At 34.1% G+C, this 24,806-nt stretch overlaps 1 protein-coding gene across 6 annotated transcripts; it reads left to right on the top strand.

Moving 5' to 3' along the window:
• The first annotated feature begins 1,119 nt into the window (after positions 1–1,119).
• Positions 1,120–24,412, top strand: LOC140788747 (actin-related protein 8). 6 transcript variants are annotated; one of them, XR_012109088.1, is made up of 12 exons: positions 1,120–1,727; positions 3,107–3,192; positions 10,015–10,085; positions 10,230–10,297; positions 14,035–14,096; positions 14,952–15,049; positions 17,660–17,741; positions 20,288–20,430; positions 20,700–20,848; positions 21,976–22,130; positions 22,215–22,462; positions 22,930–23,063. XR_012109088.1 is itself a non-coding variant. In XM_073138157.1 (12 exons), the coding sequence occupies exons 1-12, from the start codon at positions 1,414–1,416 to the stop codon at positions 24,058–24,060; spliced, it is 1,419 nt and encodes a 472-aa protein (XP_072994258.1). In that variant the 5' UTR covers positions 1,130–1,413; the 3' UTR covers positions 24,061–24,412. The 6 variants fall into 6 exon arrangements, 1 of the variants encoding a protein (XP_072994258.1); XR_012109085.1 differs by having other exon boundaries at positions 21,926–22,130; XR_012109086.1 differs by having other exon boundaries at positions 21,926–22,341; positions 22,415–22,462.
• Positions 24,413–24,806: the final 394 nt, after the last annotated feature.

Raw genomic sequence — 24,806 nt, 5'->3', positions numbered from 1 at the left:
TCTATAATTTTTAGATAACACTGTGAGTTGATTTAAGTTAACTATTTCCACAACAATAGGATATTAACAAATAAATATATAGTTAAAATAAAAAGAGTAATATCTAAAATACCTACGTTACTTCTTTTCTCACCTCCAATCTCATTCAAGGGCTAATACAAAGAATATTTTATCAGGATAGAGTATATTTCAAAAAGAATTTAGCTAGTGTAGATTTATATAAGAATTTTTTCAAGAGTATTTTAGTAATTTAATCAATAGAGTTAAGTCAAAGTAATGTTAGGTTGTTATATGATAATTATAGAAAAAATTCAGGAGTCAGATTAAAAAATCCTTAAGGACGAGACGTTAATAAGAAAATAGAGAAAATATAGGGTGTTATTTGAAAATTTTCCTAACAAATTAAACATAGCCGACAATAGTAGAGCTTCATTTGGGCCGTGTCGGGTCGGTCTGGTCTACTTATTTGACTCTGAATCTGGCCCAAGCCTGGCTCATGCCGAATGCTTTATTGTTAGCTTTATTTCTAATTATCTTCCATACGTTTAGCATAAATATTTTAGATCACTTTGTAATAGATTCTTATTAGCGTCAATAAATTCTGCCGAATTTCGACCCAAAGACCAAAACACCCTTAGCGTTCATCCACAAAAATAACGATTTAAAAAAGTATGCTGACTCACCCATCTTCCCGGTCTATAATTGGAATCCACATTCCATACAAAGAGTAAGTAGCTCAGGAATAATTTAATATTCTAATATTTTTGTAATAAAAGGGTAGTAATTCTAAAGCAGTATAGTATAAAAGATTTAAAGGATAATTTTACTTAGACTCCAACATTATTATTGTTTTACGTATATATACACCATTTAAAACTAAAAAATATTTATATATATTTCTTTAAACTAAGAAAAAAAATATAGCTATATACTTTTAAATCAAAAAGCTTTTTATCAGGGGTGTATGTTTAAAAAAAAAAAAATATATATATATATATTCTCAAATATAAAGCTCATGGGTTTATCCAAATTGGATAAATATGTTTTCCCCGGATAATAGGAAAGATTGAAGAGCGTCCGAGTCCGCGGCGCAGATACATCAACGAAACTAACTACCTTCACCAGACCCATTCCTCATCTGAACACGTGGCTACTAAATCCACCGTTTCCCCGTACTCCCCCTTTCGTGGCTTCTTCTCCAGCCACGTGCACGGCGCTCACCGCTCTCGGGCTCACGTTAGCCGGCTCCGCTCCTCCTCCCCTTTCGCCTTCTTCCCCAAATCTAAAGCCCTAGTCCCACGAAATGGGGGAGGACTCGATCTGAAAATTCTTGTGATTTGGTCCTAAAAGATCACACCTTGGTCTAATATATCGGCTCGCCAACATCAGATCGTGGAATTTGTGGGTAGTTCGATGTCTTTGCTGCTGCGGAAGGTTTGGGGTTCGGTCCTGAGCCGCTCGGCGTCCAGTTCGGGCCGGAGCTTGCCCGATTTCCCGGAGGGCCACCCTTCGCTGGGGGCATTCGATCTCATCCCCATCGATGTCTTCATGCAAATCCTTAGATTTCTTGGGCCCAGGGATGCCGCGAGGACGAGCCTCGTGTGCAAGTCTTGGAGGCTGTTGGTTTCGGACAATAGGCTGTGGATCTTCTTCCTTCAGAGTGGGAAGGAGCCCTGGGATTGCTTGGTCTTCGCCGAGACCCACTTGCGATCCGGCTTTCCTATGATGTAAGTTGGGGTTTAATTTCTTTTTCTTACGAAATATGAGATTGGTTTTTTCCTCTTTGTGAGTGAATGTTTGTTGGAGTAATGTTAACTATTTGTAGTATTCACTGTATTTTTTCTATCTGTGGAAGTGATTATGAATATGTGGCATATATAATGAGTGCAAAAATGCAACAATTTGAACTCTAACCTCTTCTAAATTTTGTTTTCCCTTTTGTAATTGTTTTAAAAATATATCAAGTCTACCATTTTGGAGGGTTCTTATGAGGTATTGTATTAGCTTGGTTGACTGTTATATTTTACAAAATTTTGAGAAGTAAAATTCTCTTCTATGAGTAGAGAAGGAACAGTTTGGAAACAAAACATGAAGTAAATGAGTTATACAAACTTGCAAATACATGACAGCATCAAAATTGTAGTCATTGTAGAGAACTCTGGGAGAAAATAATTAAGCAAAAAGGTAAGAGGTGGAATGTGACGTATATGAAAATCAATCTAGTAGAACTTTAGAAGCAATTTACTTTCTAAATTTGGAGAAAAATAGGGAAAGATGAGAACTTGAATGTGGCATTTTTGAGATTTAGGAAAGTCTTGTGATAAGGTATTAATCTAGTTGGTTTTAGGGAAGAAATGGCTTCTTAATGCACTGGTGTGGACTAAGATACAGATAACGGAGCTATCTAGTATGACTGGACGACAGACTGGTGGGCCTCCTATTAAAAGATTCAACATCAAGTCCTTGTTTGCATTGGTTAGAAATGAAGTAGCTAAAGATATTCAAGATGAGCTTCCATAAGATATATTGTTTATTGGCGACATTATTTAACAGATGAACATGGAGGATTAATATTAAGTATAAAAAATTGGAATTCTAAAGTTTTAAACATAAGAGAGTCTAAGATTGAATCAATTTCAGTAAATCAAAGATGTCAAAATAGAGAAAGAATAAATCTTTGATGGACAAGAAGCACATAAGATGGAGTACTTTTATTATCTTGGACAGATAATTTGACAAGAAGGGAAAATGATAAGGACATTGCATAGAGACTTGGACGCATGGTGGTTAAAATGTAGAACTTCCTCCAGTGTGTCATTTGATTGTCATGTAGTTTCTTTAATCTAAAACTTTAATTATACCAAACTGTTATAAGTCAGCCTTGTTTTATGCATCAAATTGTTGAGCAACTAAAACATAAAGAAGAGAAAGAGCAACTAAAACATAAAAAGGATGGACATGTCATTCTGTTCTAGTTGTTCCACTATCAGTTGCAGCAAATTAAAGATAATCTTTCCTAGCAAATAACCTCCTCACGTGGTAGACTTGCTTCTGTCACCACTATTAAGTTTTAACTTTGATAAGTTATTATTACCATATGCTGCAGGATGTACTATGGTGCCACCTCAGAGCTATCATTCATGCAAATTTATGGATGTCGTGCCATGGTTCCAGGTTCTGTTATTGTTGACGGTAAACCTTAATATACTTCATATTGGACTTCTTGTAATTTCTACTTGAGATTCTCTATTCTTGTTTGTTATTATGTCGAGGTTCAAAAATCAGGATTGGGTCGAGGATTGGATTGGAATTTGTTTAATTATTTAAATTCTAAATATTATTTAAAAATACAAAAAAATTCAAAAATTTAGAAAAAAATGATAAAAAATAAGAAAATAAAGAAAGAAAAACTATGATGGAAAACTGAAAAGAAAAAAAATCAGAGAGAGCGAGTGAAAGAAAATCAAACAAAAGAAAGAAAGAAAAAGAAGAAAAGAGAAGAAACTGAGAGAGTAGAAGAAATGAAAAAACTGAAATAAAAAAAAAATTACATACCAGAGTTCATCTATAATTCGTCAGAACTAGATCTCTCCGTAAAAAGAACAATGACTATATGGTAAGGAGAGAAAAAAGAGAGAAAAAAAAAACTTTTTGTATTCAGCTCTACCTCTATTACAAGATAAGAAACTATATATAAAGAGTTTGGCTAATAACTAACTATCAGGTTGAGACCAATAGTTACAGGCAGCTGTACAAGCATAACAATATGCTAACTAATTCTGTTATTAATTCTGTTACTCCCCCTCAAGATGGGCTCAGGAGCTCATAGATGGCCATCTTGTGTAGTAATGGAAAAAGAAGAGAAGCTGGCAGAGCTTTTGTAAACACATCAGCAAGTTGATGAGTTGTTCTAATAGGCAGAAGCTTCAAAATTCCTTCAGAAAGTTTGTCCCGAACAAAGTGACAATCAATCTCGATGTGTTTAGTTCGCTCATGGAAAATAGGATTGGAAGCTATGTGAATGGCAGCTTGATTATCACAAAAGAGGAGAGTAGGAGCTGAAGATGTAATCTGAAAGTCTTGGAGAAGTTGATGAATCCAAATAAGCTCATTAGTTGTAGAGGCTAAAGCTCTATATTCAGCTTCTGCAGAAGAGCGAGAAAGAGTTGTTTGCTTCTTAGCTTTCCAAGAGACTAAGGAGTCTCCTAAGAAGATACAAAATCTAGTGACTGACTTTCTAGAATCAAGACAAGAACCCCAATCTGCATCAGAGAATGCACGAAGTTGAAATGAGGAGGATGGGGAAAATAACAAGCCTTGACCAGGGGTAGCTTTTAGATATCGAAGAAGATGATGAATAGCAGCTAGATGTGGTTGTCGAGGCTTGGTCACAAACTGACTAAGTTTGTGAACTGCAAAGGTAATATCGGGCTTGGAAATTGTGAGATATAGCAGTTTTCCTACAAGCCTTCGATACAATGATGCATCTTCAAGTAGATCTCCTTCAAAAGAACTCAATTTGAGTTTAGGATCCAGAGGCAAAGTAGCTGGTTTGGAAGCAAGAAAGCCTATATCTTCAATTGCAGCAATTGAAGTGTATAATGTCTTTGAGAGAGAAAAATCCCTTTTGCAGATCGAGCAATTTCAAGACCAAGGAAATATTTCAGCTTACCTAAATCTTTAAGTTTGAAATGAGTATTAAGAAACTCTTTGAGAGAAGTAATAGCTTGAGGATTAGAACCTGTTATGATTATATCATCAACATAAACTAAGAGAGCAATGAAATTTGTTCCAGATCCTTTAGTGAATAATGAATAATCTGACTTGGATTGATGAAATCCATGATGAAGAAGTGCCTGAGAAAACTTTGAGAACCACTGACGAGATGCCTGCTTTAATCCATAAATTGATTTGTGTAATCGGCATACAAGTTTCTCCCCTTTAGCAATAGGATGTGATTGCAAATAACCAAGAGGTAAGTCCATGTAAACCTCCTCAAACAAGTCACCATGTAAAAAGACATTATTAACATCAAGCTGGATCAATGGCCAATTGTTATTTGAAGCAATTGCCAAGAGTACTTTAACAGTTACCAACTTAGCGACGGGAGAAAAGGTTTCAATGAAGTCTAATCCTTCTTGTTGAGTGTAGCCTTTAGCAACTAATCTTGCTTTATGTCGTTCAATACTCCCATCTGAGTGATATTTGACCTTATAAACTCAATTACACCCTATGGAATGTTTGCCTTTAGGCAAAACAGTGACAGTCCAAGTGTTGTTTGCTTCCATAGTAGCTAATTCAGCATTCATAGCATCTCTCCATTCAGCATGCTTAACAGCTTGATGGTAAAACTGTGGTTCCTCATGAGCAGAAATGTTGAGAATGAGAGAGTTATGAGATGAGGACAAATTTGTATAAGAGATATATTGGGATATAGGGTATGGTGTGTTTGAAGGGGGGAGAGTTGTTTTGGATAAAAGATTACAGTGGAAATCTTTTAGATAAGTGGGAGGTATTATGGTTCTAGAAGATTTTCTAGGAGGAGGGTTATCATGATGAGAAGGCTCAGGAACATGTTTGTTAGAATCAATAGTAGTAGCATGATCAGTATGATCAGTAGTATCATGATCAATGATAGCATGATCACTAGAAGTATTAGTAGCATGATCAATGAAATTAGGTAAAGTAGAATTTGGGGATTCATTTGAAGAAGGTAAGTTTGAGAAAATATGAGGTAAAACTAGATTTGGAAATGGATCAAGAAGTTCTGTAGCAAAAGAGATGTTATGAAAGGGGAATAAATGTTCATGGAAGACAACATCTCTGGAAATAAAAAAAACTTTAGAAGTAATGTCATAGAGTTTATATCCTGGTGGATATCCAACAAAGACACAAGCAGTGGCCCTTGGTTGAAACTTAGTCCTGTGAGAAGATAAAGTTGAGGCAAAACAAAGACTGCCAAACACTTTGAAAGAGTTGTAATCCACAGGAATTTGATAAAGGAGAGAGTATGGCAGTACGATTGATCAGGAATGTAGCAGTCAATACGCATTCACTCCAAAACTGAATAGGAACTTTGGATTGGAAAAATAAAGCTCGAGCAACGTTGAGCAAATGCTGGTGTTTCCTTTCAACCACTGAATTCTGCTCAGGTCTGTCGACGCAGGAAAATTGGTGAAGAACACCTTTGCATTGAAAGAACTCAGTGAACTGGAATTCAGGAGCATTGTCACTCCTAAACTGTTTGATAGTTTTGAGAGTGAAAGAGAAAGAGAAGGAGAGAAAAAAAAAAAAGAGAGTGAAAGAGAAAGAGAGAGATAAAGAGTAAATAGTGAGAGTGAGAAGGAGTGAAAAAAAGAAAGAGAGAGAGTTCAGATCTAACCCGATCTCAATCCAATTCCGATCTAAATTCTCTCTCTTTCACTCTTTTTTTTCTTTTTGTTTCTCTTATGGAGAGATATGGCTTTGGCAAAATCCAGTATATAATTTTTAAATATTATTTTTTTTCAGTTTTCTCAGTTTTTTTCATTTCTTTGACTCTCTTCCTTCTCTTCTTCTTCACTACACTTTGATTTATCTCAGTTTTTTTCATTTCTTTGACTCTCTTCCTTCTCTTCTTCTTCACTATACTTTGATTTATCTTAGTTTTTTTCATTTCTTTGACTCTCTTCCTTCTCTTCTTCTTCACTACACTTTGATTTATCTTTTTTTGTTTGGTTTTTATCACTCGCTTTTCTTTTTAAAATTTTCTTCTTTTTAGTTTTCACTACATCATAGTTTTCATTTTTTTTATATTTTTTTCTAAATTTTTAGAATTTTTTTTATATTTTTAAATAATATTTAAATTGTACATAATTAAAAAGTTCAATCTAATCTAAGTAACCGATACGACCGATATGGCTGATCTAGTCAATACGTATTGTTTTTTCGAAAGGTTGATCTCGATTTTTTGGATTTTGCTGCGAACCATGGTCTTCTTTATGCACACTTATCTAGTGCTTTTGATATTGTGAGGGTTATTTGCTCGGTTGTCCCTGGTTTTCTTTGCACATATTGGAATGTTCCCAATGATTAAATGAAACTAAGGGCTTGAATAATGCTAGTTGATGAACCCAAGAATTGTCGTGCCAAGGACTTTGTAGTTCGCGCACATGGCATGTTGGTTTGATATATTGATATCAACTTTTAACCAATTTGAATGAATCTGACATATTAATTTTAAATTTTATTTTTTGAAATTTGAAGAAGAAAATAGAGGAAATAAATTCCCATTGATTCCTTACTTTTAATATATATAATACCAATGCTAGATTTATATAGTCTATCTATCAAAATTGAGTTAGATTTATTATTTGAATATCCCATATTAGTTTTTAAAGTTTATAAAAAAGGGAAATTATAAATTGCAAATTGGCACAGCCATCCATGCTAAGAACCATGATGCCCCATGCCGACCTGCATAGCCATCCATGCTAAGAACCATGATGCCCCATGCCGACCTGCATAGCCATCCATGCTAAGAACCATGATGCCCCATGCCGACCTGCATGGCTATCCATGCTGAGAATCATGATTAGGTCTATCGAGAATCATGATTAGGTCTATCATCTGTCATTTAAGATATAAGATCCCCGCCCATTAAATATAAATCTACTTTTTGGGCTTATTTAAATCTCTCAAGCCTAGAGTTGAGTATAAAAGATTCACTGTTCTCTATTAGCTTAGACTTTTAGCCCTTAGTTTAGTGACTCATAAACTAGTTTAGTGACTCATAAATCAGTTTAGTAATCAAACACTAAAATAACTTTATTTTCATTAATCAAGTTCAGTCCTCTAATATATAAATTTTATTATTTTTTTAATTTGATTTTAATTTTACCCTTGACATGAGTATAATATCTTGTGAATCTTATCTCTTCTCTTTTTTTTTCTTTTCTCCTTTCTCTCATCTCTTTCAAAATACTCAAATGTTTATATTGTAAATATTATATTCTGATGTAATGGGAAACTTAGAAATAAAATAAAAGTTACTTAAAAATAGTGTAAATTATTTTAGCAGATAAAATATAATTATTTTTAGAACATTTTTACTAAAAATATCGTTTAATGTAGGTTTAATAAAAAAATATATAAAATAAAAGTAACTTGTTGGTTATTAAAAAATGTTGTTTTGTAGGCTTAAAAATAAATTTGCAGGATTAAGGTTAATTAAATTAGCTGATTTGCGAGTTTAGAAGGCAGCAAAGGCTAGTTAGCTGGCTTATAAAAGAAGCCAACAAACGTTGTTTTGCGGGCTTAAATTGCAGGCGTACGGAAAAAAATTGCTATTATAAATTAACCGTACACATCAACGATTGTGTAATAAAAAAATATCATGTGAGGTTTATTTTTAAAAAAAAATTAAAAAAATCATGATGAGTCACTACTCTGACATTTGTAGGCTTATATGTTATATATTTGCGGGCTTAGTCGGATTATTTGTTGGCTTAGAATATGAAGTCTACAAATAAGAAGAATAAGTCCGTATACTGAGATTTGTCAAATCATGTCTAATCTCATCATCATTGTCCTCTCCTCTCCTCTCTCCTCTCTCCTCTCTCAGCAAGAAAAATGGAGAGAGAACAATTCCGTTTGCGGGCTTAATCACAAATATTGTGTTTCGTTTGCGGGCTTAATCGCAAGACATGTTCAGTTTGGAGATTGGATTTGTGGGCTTAATTGCTCCTAGTGTGTTCAGTTTGCGGATTTAATTTGCATACTTATATAAAAGACGTAAGGCAGCAAATATATCTTTCATATTCATTTAAGCTATTATTATTATAGACACCATACAAGTTTGTAAATAATTTGAAATTACACTTAAACCTGCAAATGACTATTATAGACACCACATATTTATTGTAAGCCTGCAAATATATCTCCCATATTTATTTAAGCCTGCAAATTACACTTAAGCCGGCAAATATATCTCCCATATCCATTTAAGCCTACAATTACACTTAAGCACGCAAATGACTATTATAGACACTACAAATTATTCATAACTTATAATAATGATTATCATCATTACATGAGAAGGGTAATTTTGTCCATTAAATTCACATCTCATTCCTTTCCCTCTAAAATCAATACTTTTTCACATCACATCATAAATAATAAATACACTCTTAAACTAGTTTAGAACCAAACACCAAATTATCTTAAACTAATTTAAGGTACCCAAATCAAGACTAAGAAATAAAACTAATTAATCAAGTTTGAGGCTTAGTCTCAAACCAAACGGGGTCTTAAAATAATTGGTGACTAACAACCCTAATACAATTTTTTAAGGTTGATACAAAATTTGTTCTTTGCATTAGTGTTTAGAATTTTTTTATTAGTTGTGTGATACTTAGTGTACTTAATGGTAGTTTGAGGAAGAGAATATGCTTAAGATGATGTTCTTTTTTCTACTATTCTTTCTCGGTTACGCTTATTTTTTATTTCTTTTCATCTCGGTACTGTACTGCTAACCCTTGCTTTTTAAAAGGCGAAGACCTTATCTAATTCTTGCTTTTGAAAAGGCAAAGACATTGTTGAGTACCTAGTTCTGTACAAATTTGGGCTTTTAATTTGGTTGAGCATTGCCTTAAGTCCTAAGTGGTGTTATGTATGCTTAATTTGAACCCTTGATCTTTTATAATGTTGGTTCTGTCTAGGGCAGGTCAATTGATTAAACCAAGTATAAACGGCTGATGTTTAAATTATTCAGAGGGTAAATCTTGTTCTATGGGATACGAAATTGAGCTTCATATTCTGTATTTAGTGTCAATCTTATTTCAAGGCAAGACTGAAGTGACCTCAGCTAATTTTGGTTGTATTAAGCATGGAAGATAAATATTTAACTTAAATACCCTTTTTGTGAAAAGAACTACTAGCTTGGGTGTATGTCCTTGCATCTTTTTGAAATTCACTATTGAGATTCCCCATTATTAGCTTCAATCAATTAATTATTTCTTTATTGGCCTTGCCAAGGTGGATCGGGCTATTGCAAGTATGGTTGGAGCAAGTATGCTTGTCCCTCTGGACGTTGTGCAACTTTTTTGGTAAGATTCCATATAGTTTGTCAACAGGAATAGTGATGTGCTTGAGTGCGTGATCTTTAAGATACTTATTTTTCTTCCTTGTTGGTGCCTTGTGTCAAAGGATGTATGGTAAAGTCTAATAATCTAAATCTGTCTTGATTGCAGGAATTTGGCAACATCGAGTCCCCAATGTATGCAAGGCTGCGCCCTTTTTTTTCGACAATCTATAACAGGTTTGGTCTATGATTTTTTCATTTTATTTTTTCATCCTTTCTTTATCTGGTAGTCACTGTAGATGGTACTCTAATCTTTAGCTACTCTTTTTGTTTTTCCTTTCTTCCCTTCGAATTTACTGACGTTAAACACTAAAATGTGACCCCAATAAACCAAGGATGGCTATGTGGAAGGCATGTGTCGTATCAATCTCCGGTCTGCATGCCCTTGTGTGCCACTAGTACGCATTGGCACACCTTTGGCATATGTTTAATAAATATTTTAGAATATTTAGAGATACTTTTGGTGTCTTTGGCAAGGTAATTCTTAGTTTTCTTATTTGATTATATGTATTAAAGCCTACATTAGAGTCTTTCATCCTTGGATTATTTTGTAAACGATCTATTTTATTATAATAATAGCAATAGTCAAATAGAAATATTATTCACATAATATAATTGAAAACATTCATTAATTAATAATATTTCAATAATTAGAACCAAAGCCTAGTAGGTTATAGTTAGTCTACCATGTTCCTATATCAATTTTGATCCAATTTGAATGAATTTGACATTTTAATTTCAGATTTATTGAAATTCTGAAAATTTTTGGGGGAAATCTAATTATGTTGAAATTTAGTTAAGATTATTAAATTTGGGTTCAGATCAACTCGCATGGAGTTAATCTAATATGTTTCCATGCCAATTTGACTCAATTTGAATGAATTTGATATATTAACTTTGGATTTTTCAGAATTTGAGATATTAATTTTGGATTTCTCAAAATTTGGGAATATTTTGGGGGAAATCTAATTATACTGAAATTTTCGCTAAGATTATAATATTTGGGTTCAAATAAAATCATATGGAGTTAATCTAATATGTTCTCATGCCAATTTAACTCAATTTGAATGAATTTGATATATTAACTTTGAATTTTTAAAAATGAGAAATTTTTTTTAGGGAAATCAAAATTTTCCTTTGATTCCTACATTGTAAAGACTTTTCATAGAACTAGCACTAAAATGCTAGATCTATGTAGAAAGACTTATATAAATAATCAGTCAAGAAAAATTGAACAAACTCTATTATTAGTGCACCCCAAATTAGTTTTATTAGTAAAAATTTTTTTTTTTAAAATCCGTGTCGATCATCATGGGTCAGCACAAGGCCATGCCTTCATCGACATGGGAAGTGCCGATGGCACGTACCGGCATGGCCACCGTTGCAAGAAACATCAAAAAAAGAAATTGAATCTCTCCTTTTCCAACATATCATGGTTCAGTATTATAGTTCCTCTATCATTTAATAATGCTATATCATCTTGAAGCCATGGTTTTTAAGGCATTTGTCCAGAACTATTCTGATGCTTCTAGTATTGTTCATGGCATAATCTAACTTGAAGATAGTAGTTCCCAAAGTAGTTTTGCCCCGGGGGTGAGTCTCTAAATGGTTTCCACTTTTTCCTTTTTCCTACAGCATTACCGTTTCATCACAAAATATAAAAAAGGACATGTTTATCAGTCTAATATTTTCAGATTTTTAAAAAGGTTATCTCAATCAAATTGGATTATCTAAAAATAATTTTTACAAATGCTAAATTGAAAATTCTTTCAATTTTTTTGTTGTTGTTCGTCTGGAATCACGTAAATCGTAGTTTTAGACATCATGGATTTCGAGAGATTGTTCTCCAATGCTCACTTTCTTTTCTGTTCGTTAGGAAAAAAAAGAACAAGAAAGGAGTTATTCACCTTCTTATTAAGATAGTTGTAAATAGAGGGAACAAGGAGAGGAATTTTATTGCTTTCTTCTGGATGAGTCCCAAAGATCTATTGATGAAACATCAATTTATCTCAAATCTAAATAGCAATTGAAAAATGAGAGTTCAAATAGAAAAAAAACTCAAGTAGATCCAAGCAAAAATCATACTCTCTAATTTAATAATGGACTTTCTATGTGAGGCATTCTAGTGCAAAAAACACTGAGGCAGGATTTGGGAAGGCAAGATATACATAGCTTTGCCCTTCCTTTTTAAAGGAAATGTTTCCATGAGGTACTGGATGTGATATTATCCAAAAAAGAAAAATCTAAAACCTATTCCATTATCATAAAATTAACTAATGAGCTCTCATAATGCATTAGGCCTTTATGTCTGATGATCTCAGAGCTAGGATTTAAGTGCCACTAATGGATTGTACTTGGTCATTTTTCTTGATTCCTTCCGTGTTCATAGAGCACCAAGAGGGAGCAACTAGATGGCAACAACGGCAAGAAGAATGGCAAGGATCAACAGAGGTCCATATAGTCTCTCTCTCTCCCCCTCTCTCTCTCTCTCTCTCTCTCTCTCTCTCTCTCTCTCTCTCTCTCTCTCTATATATATATATATATATATATATATATATATATACAGTACAACATATATAAAGGAACTACCACGTCTGCAAGCACAAGACCATGCTCAGAACAAGATAAAATCATGAAAACATTGAATCGCATGGCATCATAGGATTACTTCTCCAGGATAGTCATTCTCAAGTCGGACAAGATGGAAGGTAAAAGATATGGTGGATGCAGAGGTCCCATGGGATGATGTTGTCATATAGGCAGCAGCAGCAATACAGAGGAGGTGGGGGGAGATCCCATAGGTAGTATTCCAGTTTTGGGAAGTACTGCAGCTACGGTTGATATTCAAAATCAACTTATAAATTATATTTAAGCAGCGGTAGCAAGAGAAGGGAGAGTGAGGAGGCTAACTCAACAGACAACAGCTTACTTCAACTATACTGTAGTGGTCTTTCATTGCCTTTTCTTTTATAACCTACTCTCCCTCCCTTGTCTCCTTCATCTCCTCTCAAGCCCAGTCCCATGTTAATCGTATAGGTGATGTGAAGAGCATACGTGTAGAGAAGAGAGAGGGAGGGAGAAGATTTACATCGGCCTGTCCTAAGATATGTTATTCCTACCCATGTTTCTTCCAATTTAATCTGGAGCCCAGTCTTTGCAGTGTTGATCATATAGGTGGAATGAAGAGCTTAGTTGTAGACTAGGTTGTACTGGGTTGGGTTATATCATGTCACTGTTGAGGGTGAAATGAAGAGATGGGAAGATTGTGTGGTGATAGGAGACAAGCAATAGGAGGAAGTCCAAAGGTGTGTGCAGAAGATGAGCGAGTCATTCAAAACAGTGAGAGCAATGGATGTGGGACAGAGGACGATTGCTGAGTGTACTGCTCTACCTCTCAAAGATAAATTTGGAGGCGGAGACAAGTGTTGGGTGTCTGTAGTATTGGGTGAAGCTTGAAAACTAGGCAATTCAATGGAGTTCAGTTGATACCTAAGGTAGAAGTACTGGGAGATTAGGTATTTTTCTTATACCTTAGATATCTAAGGTTAGGTTTTATTTGAGTTCTAGATGAATTATTCTAAGGTCTGTTGATATCTCATGTTACTCTTCCAGCTCTCTATACCAGATTGAATATGATTTTGATCAGGCATGTAATGTTACTTTAGCGACTACAGGAAAACTCGTACATGAGATTTTCTCTCTTCTAAAAATTGTATGAAATACATGATGGATATGAAGAAGTAAGCCATTCTTGCAACATAGTGGCATGTTTAGCAGTCTGGCGGCCTAACTCTATGTTCATGATGTTTAAGTGGAAAAATTTAATGAGGCTAATTGGGTAATGCCAAACATGTTTATATCTTATGATGTTATGACCTTTCGTGGTATTGAATATTGACAAAGTGGTATCGCAGGATGCAGGTGAAGCCATCTTCTCAGCCAATCATAGTAGTAATTCCAATCTGCCACTCTGATGGTTAGTACTATATCATCATGTTGTTGCCATTAGAATTAGCTTCCTGAGGACAAGTTCTGTCAGCTTTTCTTTATCTGAAACCTCCATTAAGCAGATCATAGTATGGTAGTTTCATATTATTTTGATTTTCTACAATCACCTATTTGTCTAATCATGGATAACTTACTGGTATTCTTTGATCTAAAGACCTCCAATACTTGTAATATCAAAGTTCTGGTAGCTAGCTTGATACTTACATTATAGGATTCAACAGTGCTTCTCTTTTCATTAGGTGAGATAACTGAAGAAATGGATTAGCAAGCATGCTTCAGCCTATATTATGTTTTCTTTGTTTCTATGCACACACTGTATCTATAGTGCCATATGGCCTTAGATCAGGATCGGCTGCCCAAAAAAACAATATATATCGGCTGAAAGGGATTGGGTATCCCAACCAAAATTAGTCAACTGGCTAGTTTCTAGACTGAATTATTTTCAGAACCTTGATAAATTTGATAGCTTGTCTAAACCTAAGATTTATGTGTAATAAAATGTTACTTGTGTGGGTAGTAGTTGATACTAAATAAGCCAGTATATGCAAGTAGATTTAATCAGAATATAGGTGCAGATTTACCTGCAATTAAGTAGTTATGTTGAAAAGTTCATATTCAGAGTTTCTTCATAATTGCTATGTCAGAGACTTGGATTTTGTGTTGATCTATTAGCTTTATTAAATTAAGGGCATCATTTCTGGTAAAGAAAGAGCTTTTGCTTATAAGATATGAATACTGATCTTTCTTCTTGTCGAGGCAATTTCTCCTTCCTGTCAAGTAGTTAGAACTTCCAACTTATACTGGCTTTAATATTTATTCTCAGATACTGAATCTGCTAGGGCATCTCGGAAACAGTATAGAGAGGCAATATACTCCGTATTATTTGATATGAATGTCCCTGCTGTTTGTGCCATTGATCAAGTATGTAAGTTAACTTGTTGAGTTTCTAGATTTCTGCTTTATTAGATGATGGATTATCGATTAATAGATGCTACTATAATGATTACTTCTATCAGACTAATATTAGACAAATAATATTGTGCACCAGTGTAATTTGTTGTTGACTTATGGATTCATGAAATACCCAAAAGATCTAAATCGTATAACGGACTTTCAGAATCCTTTTGACTGTTTGCCTTTCTTATATGACCGATGGCATAATTTGCAGCAGAATCTGGTCATTATTAATTTTGCATTTTGATCTTATTTTGTTCCACAGAGCATTTGCATCAGCTAGAGGGAGGAATATTAGATGTTCTTTACTTTTTTATTTTTATTTTATTTTTTGGCTATGTTGCTCCATGTCAGGTTTGTACCTTGTAATTACTGACGAATCATCAACTAATGGCTCAGCTGTTCTCTTTGAGAGTTTTCTGCTTAGTAGCTACTATATGCTTGGCTGACTAGATTATTGTTATCTAATCTCCTCATGGTTTCGTTTTAATATCTTTAGCCTCGGACTGTTTGTTAATAAACTTTTAGTGAAGAATGAGTCCTGTTTTTTTCCCAGTGAACAGGCATGTAGTATTGGCTTTTCAATGAACATGTTCTATATTTTAACTGCTCTAGGATCTAGATCATAAGGACAAGCGTATAGTGAAATTATGGACTTTGTTTGGCACAGACAAAACAATTTAGTCAAGACTTGCACTTAGATTATTTGATTCAGCGCTTGTTAAGATGGTGATGTAGGGTTTCCTGGAAATCTGAAGAATATTCTGCTAAATATCATATATTTAATGAATTTTGATATTTTATAGTTTATACAACTACTATCTCCACATATTTCTGTGCACCTGCATTTGCATATGTGGTTATGCAGTCCTTCAGCCACCCCAGATCAGAGTAGGTATATTCTCTGTAAATTGGTTCTTATAGACATTACAATAGCCTTATTATTAAGCTAGAGAGAGCAGGTAATCTCAAATGACTAGCTATTTAAATTTCTTCATTGCACAGTTGTAATAAATTATTACAAACTTAAATAATTTCCTAGATAAAATTTGATTCTCTTGCTATCTCCCCTTTTTTTCATGAATTTAAATTTATTAATTTTACATTTTACATAGTCTTACTCAATTTTTAAATTAAAAAAATTTTAAATCATAAACTAGGTACTCTTATATATACACACTAACCTAACGCACTTCATTATGCAGTTTTTCAATAATATTGCAAATTACTATTGACCGATATTTAATATAATTTTAGTGAAAATTTTAAGATATTTAGATATGTTTTTGAATTTTTGGCATGTCAATCTTTAGTTTTTAATTTAAATATATATATTACACCTACATTTTTTGTTATTATCTTTAAATTATTTTTTAATAAATGACCCATTTTATCAAAGATAAAGTAATATTCAAATGCAAATATTATTCAATACATAATATAATTGAATACATTCATTAGAACTATTATTAATATTCTATAATATGATTGAATACTTCGTAATATGATTAAAGACATAATATTAAAGTTGATTAATAATGATTGATGGAATTAAGAAAAAGTTTAAAAAATAGGGCTCTATATGTCATATTATATTTGTTAAAAAATAACTAAAGTTGATTTGATGATAATTAATAAAAATAAGAAAAATTAAGATAAAAATAGCTCCATATTGGCACGGAGACCATCATAGCTCGGCATACGGTCGTGCCAAGTGCCGTGCCACAATCGGCATGGCAAGTGCCAACCGGCATGGCCATCCTTGGTTTAAGATCTTTCCCTGTAGTTTTCTCTACTTTTTCTTGTTCTGCTTGATCTAGAATGTATGTAACCACATGTCCTTTTTTGGTGGTTTTTTGGCTTGAGGAATTGCTTATATAGAATGTAACTCATGTCATTATTTTCTCTTGAATCAATTGATCTTCTATTCTACTATATGGGAATTCCTTTTCTTTTTGTAGATATTTTTATTTGCATGTGAATCACAATTGGGAATTGATTACTGCGGAAATGTTGATTGTGCATATGTGGTGTTCTTTCCAATAGTTTCATCTTTTCTTGACCACACTTTGTCGGAGCTACCACACACCAAGAATTCATCAAATATTGTAGTAAAGTTGGAGCATGCTTATAAGCACCTGCTTGTGTATCTCTTTGGCACATAGGTTTTCTCCATGATTATCCAGCCTCACCTTTCTTATTTGGAAAATTCTTATTGGTGATAACTCCGAACATTTTTGGTGGTAGTTGTGGTTAGCTTACAACTTGCTTCTCATTCTTTCTTTTTTCACTCTTCTTTGTGGAGGGTGTCTGTTGATGATTCTTTGCTGGTGTCAGTCAGTTGATGTTCAGTTCTTGTTATTTTTTGTAAAACGGAATATGTTTCTACTTTCTACAAGACATACAAATCTCTGACATATTTTGATTTCACTTGTTTATTAAGTTTTTGGCAAGATGAATGACGACCAACCAAAACTTGTAAAGTTTGTTGGTTTTATACCTGTTCCATATCTTTTACTAGTTACTATGAATTGACAATTTTGTTTCTATGCAAAGTGTAACTTTATCATTTTTCAGGCAATTTTAGCTTTGTATGCTGCAAAACAAACTTCTGGGATAGTTGTCAATATTGGCTTCAATGTGACCTCTATTGTCCCAAGTAAGTTTTATTTTACCTTCCTTACACCTATCAATATCTGAGATCTTTCTGTATTCTGAGATACATATTCTTACACTTTTTTATTTTGTATGCTACTAAAAGTATCTAGATGCTAAACTAATTCTTTTAGATAATTCTTTGTACCACCTGTTATTTTAGGTACTCTTCTTGTTCTCTGTGATGTGTGATTTTCCTTATCTCAGCATTCACATAAGAATTTAAGGGGATGTATCCTATCCGACTAATTTGACTATCTGGTACAACTTATTATATTCCAGAATATTCTAGTATGATCATATTTTTACTGTCCCTGAAATCTAAATGTAGCTGGTTGCTTGAATCCATCAGGCCTGTATGGTCTATATAAAGGCTGTAGGAGGACACCTCTGGCAATGAAACTGAAGCAAGAGAGGCATCCCTATGCAGGAGAGAAGAGACAGACTGTGTTATGTGCAAAATTCTGTTCTTTATGACTGCTGCTGGGTCCCCACTTTAGTTTCTTTTGGTTATTCAGTTGGAGATTAAGTTGTCAATTGGAAAGAAACAAAGGTTGAATAGGAAATATATAGAAGGGCGCAATTAGAATATAGATGAGTCTTATTGAAAAGAATTAACACTCCAAATGGAATAAAGAAGCTCAGCCAGGAAACAAGATCAACTAGGGTCAAGCTCTCACACCAACTGACATGATCAAGCTAGGACACCAATTGGGAAAATTGAGATCAATCTCTGATATTGGTTGATGAAGAAATAAGTGGCTAGCTGTTATTTCGGCAACACACACATAATAGACAATAAATCAAAATTTACAAATAATTTGGAGAGGCTAAAGAGTACTATAGTTGAGGGTTGTAACCGAGCTGAGCTTGATCGAGTGAATTGAAACTAATTTTGAGCCGATATCTGTGATCAAGTTTGAATTGAAATAATTTTAATTTGAGCCAATTTCGAGCTACTTTCGAGTTTGAGCCAAGTTCGAGCCTAAACAAGCCGATCAATAAGCAATTTTAAGCCTTACTCAATTCAAGTCAAATTTCATGCTTGATCAAACTTGAATTAAATTAAGCTTGATCTAGGCTTCAATCAAGATTAAATAAGGCCTAATTAAAAAAATATAAATTAATAGAATCAAAATTTAGAACTAGACTCTATAAGATCAAAATACATAACAATGCACTTAAGTAAATCTTAGAATATAACAAAATTATAGTATAGTATAAAAAATATTACTCATGTTATATATATATATATATATATATTATAATTATTTCAAGTCTTTTTGAACCTTATCGAGCTCTAATGTCAAGGCTCTAATCCAATATCCAAACATCTAAAATGATAAGAAATTTGTTTTCAATGATTAACTTCTTATAGTAGTTGACAAATTTTGAAGAAAAGTTCAGTTATTAAGTCTAGATAGGGTCTACAAATTGAAATACAATTCAGCAGGACAATTGAGTGACATTAAAGTCCTGATAAGTGACTTAAAGAGAATAGGTTAAACTTATTAATCATTGGATCAATTGTTTAATATGTCAAAAGTAAAACCCTGACCTCTACCTTGACCTTAGGGCTTGTTACTAGGAACCTTCTCTAAAATCTAAATCATTCCAAAATTTCACTACAAAACTAGGTTTTTTAAGTATTAGTTTTGGGATCGGGATTGACCGCATAGAAAAATGATACATTTATGTCATATTGGTTGTTTCAGTATTAGATTATTATTTTATTATGTAAAAAATTTAAATTGTTATAAAATGCAGGGAAAATTCAAAAGTTAAAAAAAATGATAGGATAAATAAGAAAATTACCTCTCTCTCTTTCTCTCGTGTGCGTATGGCTACTGTAGCAGTAAAGATAGGGGATGTTGAAGTAGCAAGGTGGAAGAGAGAGGAGGAAAGAGAGGGAGGGGGAAGAGGGAGAGAGGGGAGCAGGGAAGAGAGAGAAGAGTTGAGAGAGGGAGAGAGACCGAAGGGAGGAGAGTTGAGAGTGAGAGGGGGGTGGCGAGGGGTAATTATTAATATGCGTCCGGGTCAGATCCAAACCTGTTAATAATATAAGTTTCAGCTGTAACTGGTCCAAATCCTGCCCAATGTGGTTTGATAGGGGCAATTCCGAACTAAAACAAGTAAAAGTACTTATTGTGGGAATGGATTAGGATAGGCCAAAACTTTAATTCATACTTCCATAGTATTAAATGTAAACTTTTTGAAGTTTGTGTTTCAAACATTAGGGAAGATCATTCTTTCCAATTTATTATGAAACCTGTTACCTTTTTTTTAATATATATTTATTCTGAAAATTATTACCTCCATGTCTATTGGTTCCACTGAGTAAACAAGATAACATGTACCCTATTAAATAAATAAGGATATTTATTTAAATTTCATCTTGAATTATAATAGAAATATAGAGATGTTTTTAAGAATATCAAAATTAAAGCCTTTGTTAGGTGCTGGAGCTGAATAGTGAATATGTAGCTTAACCATGATGTGTGCTTCATGATAGCTTTAAATTATGTTCTTACAGATGCTTCTTTTTGACAGTCCTTCGAGGTAAAGTGATGCATGAGATAGGTGTGGAAATTGTGGGACAGGGTGCTTTAAAACTTACTGGATTTCTAAGGGAGCTAATGCAACAAAGAAGTATAAGTTTCGAGTCATTGTACACTGTTCGAACAATCAAGGAGGTATGAACCACCCCATCTACAAATAAGTTCAGAGTCTGCACAAAGAAAGAGATGTGCAAAACCATTCATAACCCTGCAGGCAACTTCTACTTATCTACATGTACCAACTACTTGAACTTCTTTTCTTTCTGATACCCATAATAGGTGTTCTTCCACTGTGGACCAGAATTAGAGTTGCTAATATCTGAATACCACCACCCAGCTGATTAAACACATGATGAAGCTGATACTCTTCCATTTAACTGGGCTGGCATATTGATTACTTGCAGAAACTATGCTATGTAGCAGTTGATTATGATGCCGAACTTCAGAAAGTTACAGAAGCTTCATGCGAGGTTGCTGGTGAAGGTTGGTTCACTCTGTCGGAAGAACGGTTCCAGACAGCAGAGATACTTTTCCAGCCTCAAATGGGAGGAGTGTAAGCTTTCATCATTTATACAACGGATGTTCTATCAATGCATATCTATAGCATGGATTATTAGTAGCATAAAATGGGTTCCTTGTTCGTTATGCTTTATTAGTCATTGTGACTATTGAGATCTTCAACTTCTTGTTACTCAGTCAGATTCGCCAGTCTTCATATCTTAGGTATCTTTTGTCAATGAGGATGTTGGTCCTCAACTTTCTGCATCCTTTCAGATATTTTTACTGACTAATAATCTTATGAGATCATTATTCATTCTTCTGATACCTCCTTGTTCCACTATAGAATTTTTATTAGTCATTAGCATCGAAATGGATTACCATGTGAGGTTTACTGAATTTCTAAATAACTTGTTACATGTTTTAATTGTGAAAAACTTGATTCCATTCTCACTTGATGTTATTGTCATTTATTTTTGTTAGGTACACTTTAAGCCACTCTTTTTCTGGGAACTTAACATCATATCTGTGCCATGCATAACCTAAGCAGCTCCTAGTATTTTAGTGCAGTTGGGCATTCCTGATGGGATGCAAACTTGGTTGCAAGAGTTTTTGCAATCTCCCACATTCAAGGCTGATTGGCCTCAACTTTCTTTGCTCAATCTTTAGTAAAAATTTTATAAATCTTTGGTAGTATTTGTAGGCAAAATTTAAGCCTGCAGTTTTAGACATTTTTGTTTCTGCTGTCTTTAATAGTGCATGCCCATTTATGGGACTAATGGAGGACTTGATACAAGTTACAGAACCTGGACAAGCTAGAGACCTCTTTGACGGCATTGATTTATAGTTAATGGGGCAGGTTATGTATCGTATGTGTGCCTGGAACATGCTAAAACAGAACAACAAGATTGATTTAGGATGAAAGTAGCTGGGATAACTTGTTAAAGCCGGTTCCTCAGTAGAGGGAACTAGCTCAATTTTGTTTCTTTTATGTTGATAGTCCTATAAATATCTGTAAAAGTTATACATATTTAAGGAATAAAGTAAGAGATACCTGCTGGGAATCTGAACAAAAATGTTCCAATAATTTGGTGCAACTACTATTCCTACAGTAAAGGCCCTTTATATACAGATTACAGCAACATGCTTCTTCTTGGAAGATGAGTAAAGACACTTTGGCAGGAAAATGAGGATGAAATCCATCAGTTCGCCTTCAGTTCTTGAACAAAGATAACTTAAAGAGAGGCAACAGCCCATGCATCAGAAATGGCCAAAAGCAGATCCATCCAAAACTGTTTTGGTTGGGTTCTGGGTTAAAAGATTTTAATATGCTCCAGGTCAAATCTCATGCCTTTATAGGATACATAGTTTGAGCCTTTCTAACCTGTTTGTGAAGGAAATTTGACCTGCTAACCAAACAGGTGTTGTTCAGTTCAGAGCACTGGAAGAAGAGCTGATGATCCGAAACTATTATGGGTGGGTTCTGGGTTAAAAGATGCAAACATGCTATTGATCCAGGTCAAATCTCATGCCATGCTAGGATACATGGTTTGAGCCTTTATAGCCTGTTTGTTAAACAATTTTGTCATTGTGAAGGAAATTTGACCTGCTAACCGAACAGGTGTTCAGTTCAGAGCACTGGAAGAAGAGCTGATGATTAGACTCTGTGGTAATTAGAATTTTGCAAGAAGATTTTGTTTCCTACATGCTCTTCTGGTAGCATTTTCTAAATGTTTCATACTCTTTTCCGGTCAGTGCCTATAGGAGTGTCAAATCTATTTCCAAATATTTTAGTCGCCTATATGTATCTATCTATACAGTATATGTATGTCAGTTGGGCTACAAAGTTCTATGTTAAAATTTTAGAAATTACCTTGATGGTAATAAACCAATCCCAAGGAATAGATAGATAGATAGACAGATATGTGTTAAAACTTGGTTTTAAGTTTTAACGGAGTTTTTTTTATATGGGTGTATATGTATATATAATATAATATAACACATTATATGTGCTATATGCCTATATCTATTCTCTTGTAGCATTTGCAATATGTATTTTATGCTTGTGGCATTTCATAATTCCTGGAGAAATCTCATCAGAATTGTTTGTACTATATTGTATATCTTGGATTACAGGCGTGCCATGGGTCTGCATCGAGCAGTTGCTCTCTGTATGGATCACTGTTTTAGCTCAGAGGTGGTCAGTGATGATACTTGGTTCAAAACTGTGGTTTTGGCTGGTGGAACTTCATGTTTACCTGGTCTGCCAGGTACATACCTGAGAATCTGTTGATTGAAGTGCTGGATAGTATACTTTGTACTTCCACAATGGCACTTTGCACTGCTGTCGGATTATTACTGTTCTTTTCTTAGTTAGGAACTGCAATTCACTACATGGTTGAACAAATGTATTTTATAATCATTCAATTGCAGAGAGGTTAGAGAAAGAGCTCCAGAAACTTCTTCCAACGTACATGTCTAAGGGAATAAAGGTCCTTCCCCCTCCATATGGTGCCGATTCTGCTTGGTTTGGTGCGAAGATAGTTAGTAATGTAAGACAAATTTCACCACATTCAATACTGAATAACTAAGTTAACAATTTGATGAAGATTGTTGTGGAATGTTACTTTGAATACTTACAGGCATATCTTTTACTGAAGAACTACTGTTTATCAATGTCTAAGTTGCAAGACAAATGAGTTATTTTTTCCCTCAATTGCTTGTTGGGTGAAATGTTCAGGACAAATACAGCTGTTTATTTCCCTTGGTAGTTATATATATGTGGTGCTAGCCTTAAAATTCTGCATCAGAAGGCATTTCCCTCATGAAGTTGCCATTTAAGCAGCCTATCCTCGTGCACTAGTGGATTGTTAGTGAAAAGTATTGAGCTAGAGTTGCTTTCTCTTGACTTCATCTGGAACTAGCACATGACCACTTTGTAGTAATCCCTAGACGTCGATGAACAATTTGACACCATTCTGCAGAACCTCAACTTTATAGATTTCGTCATAAGGTGATTTGTGAATGTAATGATGCAGGCAATTTTCTGTCTACAATGCGTAAATCCTTAATGCAGAACTCTTGCGTTCTTTCTTTTTAATCATGTTATTTAATCTTTTCCCATTTGACTCTTCCCGTCGAATTCATTGATCATATTGTTTCATCTGTGAATAGGTGAGTACGTTCACTAAGGCATGGTGCATGAGCAAAAAACAGTTCAAGCAGAAGGCTCAACGCAACCCGTCATCTTTCATTGGCACATGGTGATGATTGTGTGATTTATCAAATTAAGGGAAACGTGTCTCTTGAAGGTACCAAATATCATAATACATTTCTCTGAAGAAGTGCAAAGGAGAATCTCCAACACCTACTCTTCCATATTTGGCAAGACAGGAAAAGGCGTTGTATTCCCAAATCTTTGCATTGTCTAAGTGGTTCCATGAAGAGTTCATGTAAATAATTATATAAGTGACGTGAGAGTGAGTTAATATCATATTTATAACAATGCAAATCTATTTGAAAGGGTATCTTTGTAAGAATTACCTCGAGCAACTAATCAGACAGATCCATATGATGTTCATCTATGAATTTTTATTGATGATTGTTTACCTTGGTGTAACTGGTGCCTTGTTTGCTAGCTTGTGCTTGTCAATAGAATCAGGAAGGAAGTGATGTCAAACAGCAGGAATTTTCTGACCAACCCTATCACATAATGTGGTTTAAATGAAATACTGCAGAACTGATTTTTCTTCGTAAAGCAAAACAAAGGAATGGATGCCAATAGAATTGTGCTCAGATGGTTAGAGAAGCTCGTATTGTTTTGAGGACAAGTATAATTGGGACAATATATTAAATTTTTACTTCTCTCTTTAGAAAAAAAAAATTAAAACATTAAAAAGATTTCTTTAAAAAAAAACGGGGGAGAGATTAGAGATTACATGGGTAAGAGAACAGAAAAAGGAGATCCAGACTCTTTTGTGGGAATAAGGTTTCTCATTTCCTCCAGCAGGAGT

This window comes from Typha latifolia, chromosome 5, assembly GCF_019914945.1.
Source record: "Typha latifolia isolate L0001 chromosome 5, TyphaL0001v2, whole genome shotgun sequence".
NCBI lineage: Eukaryota > Viridiplantae > Streptophyta > Magnoliopsida > Poales > Typhaceae > Typha > Typha latifolia.
The sequence above is the reverse complement of the archived record's forward strand: the minus strand, read 5'-3'. Positions and strand labels throughout refer to the sequence as shown.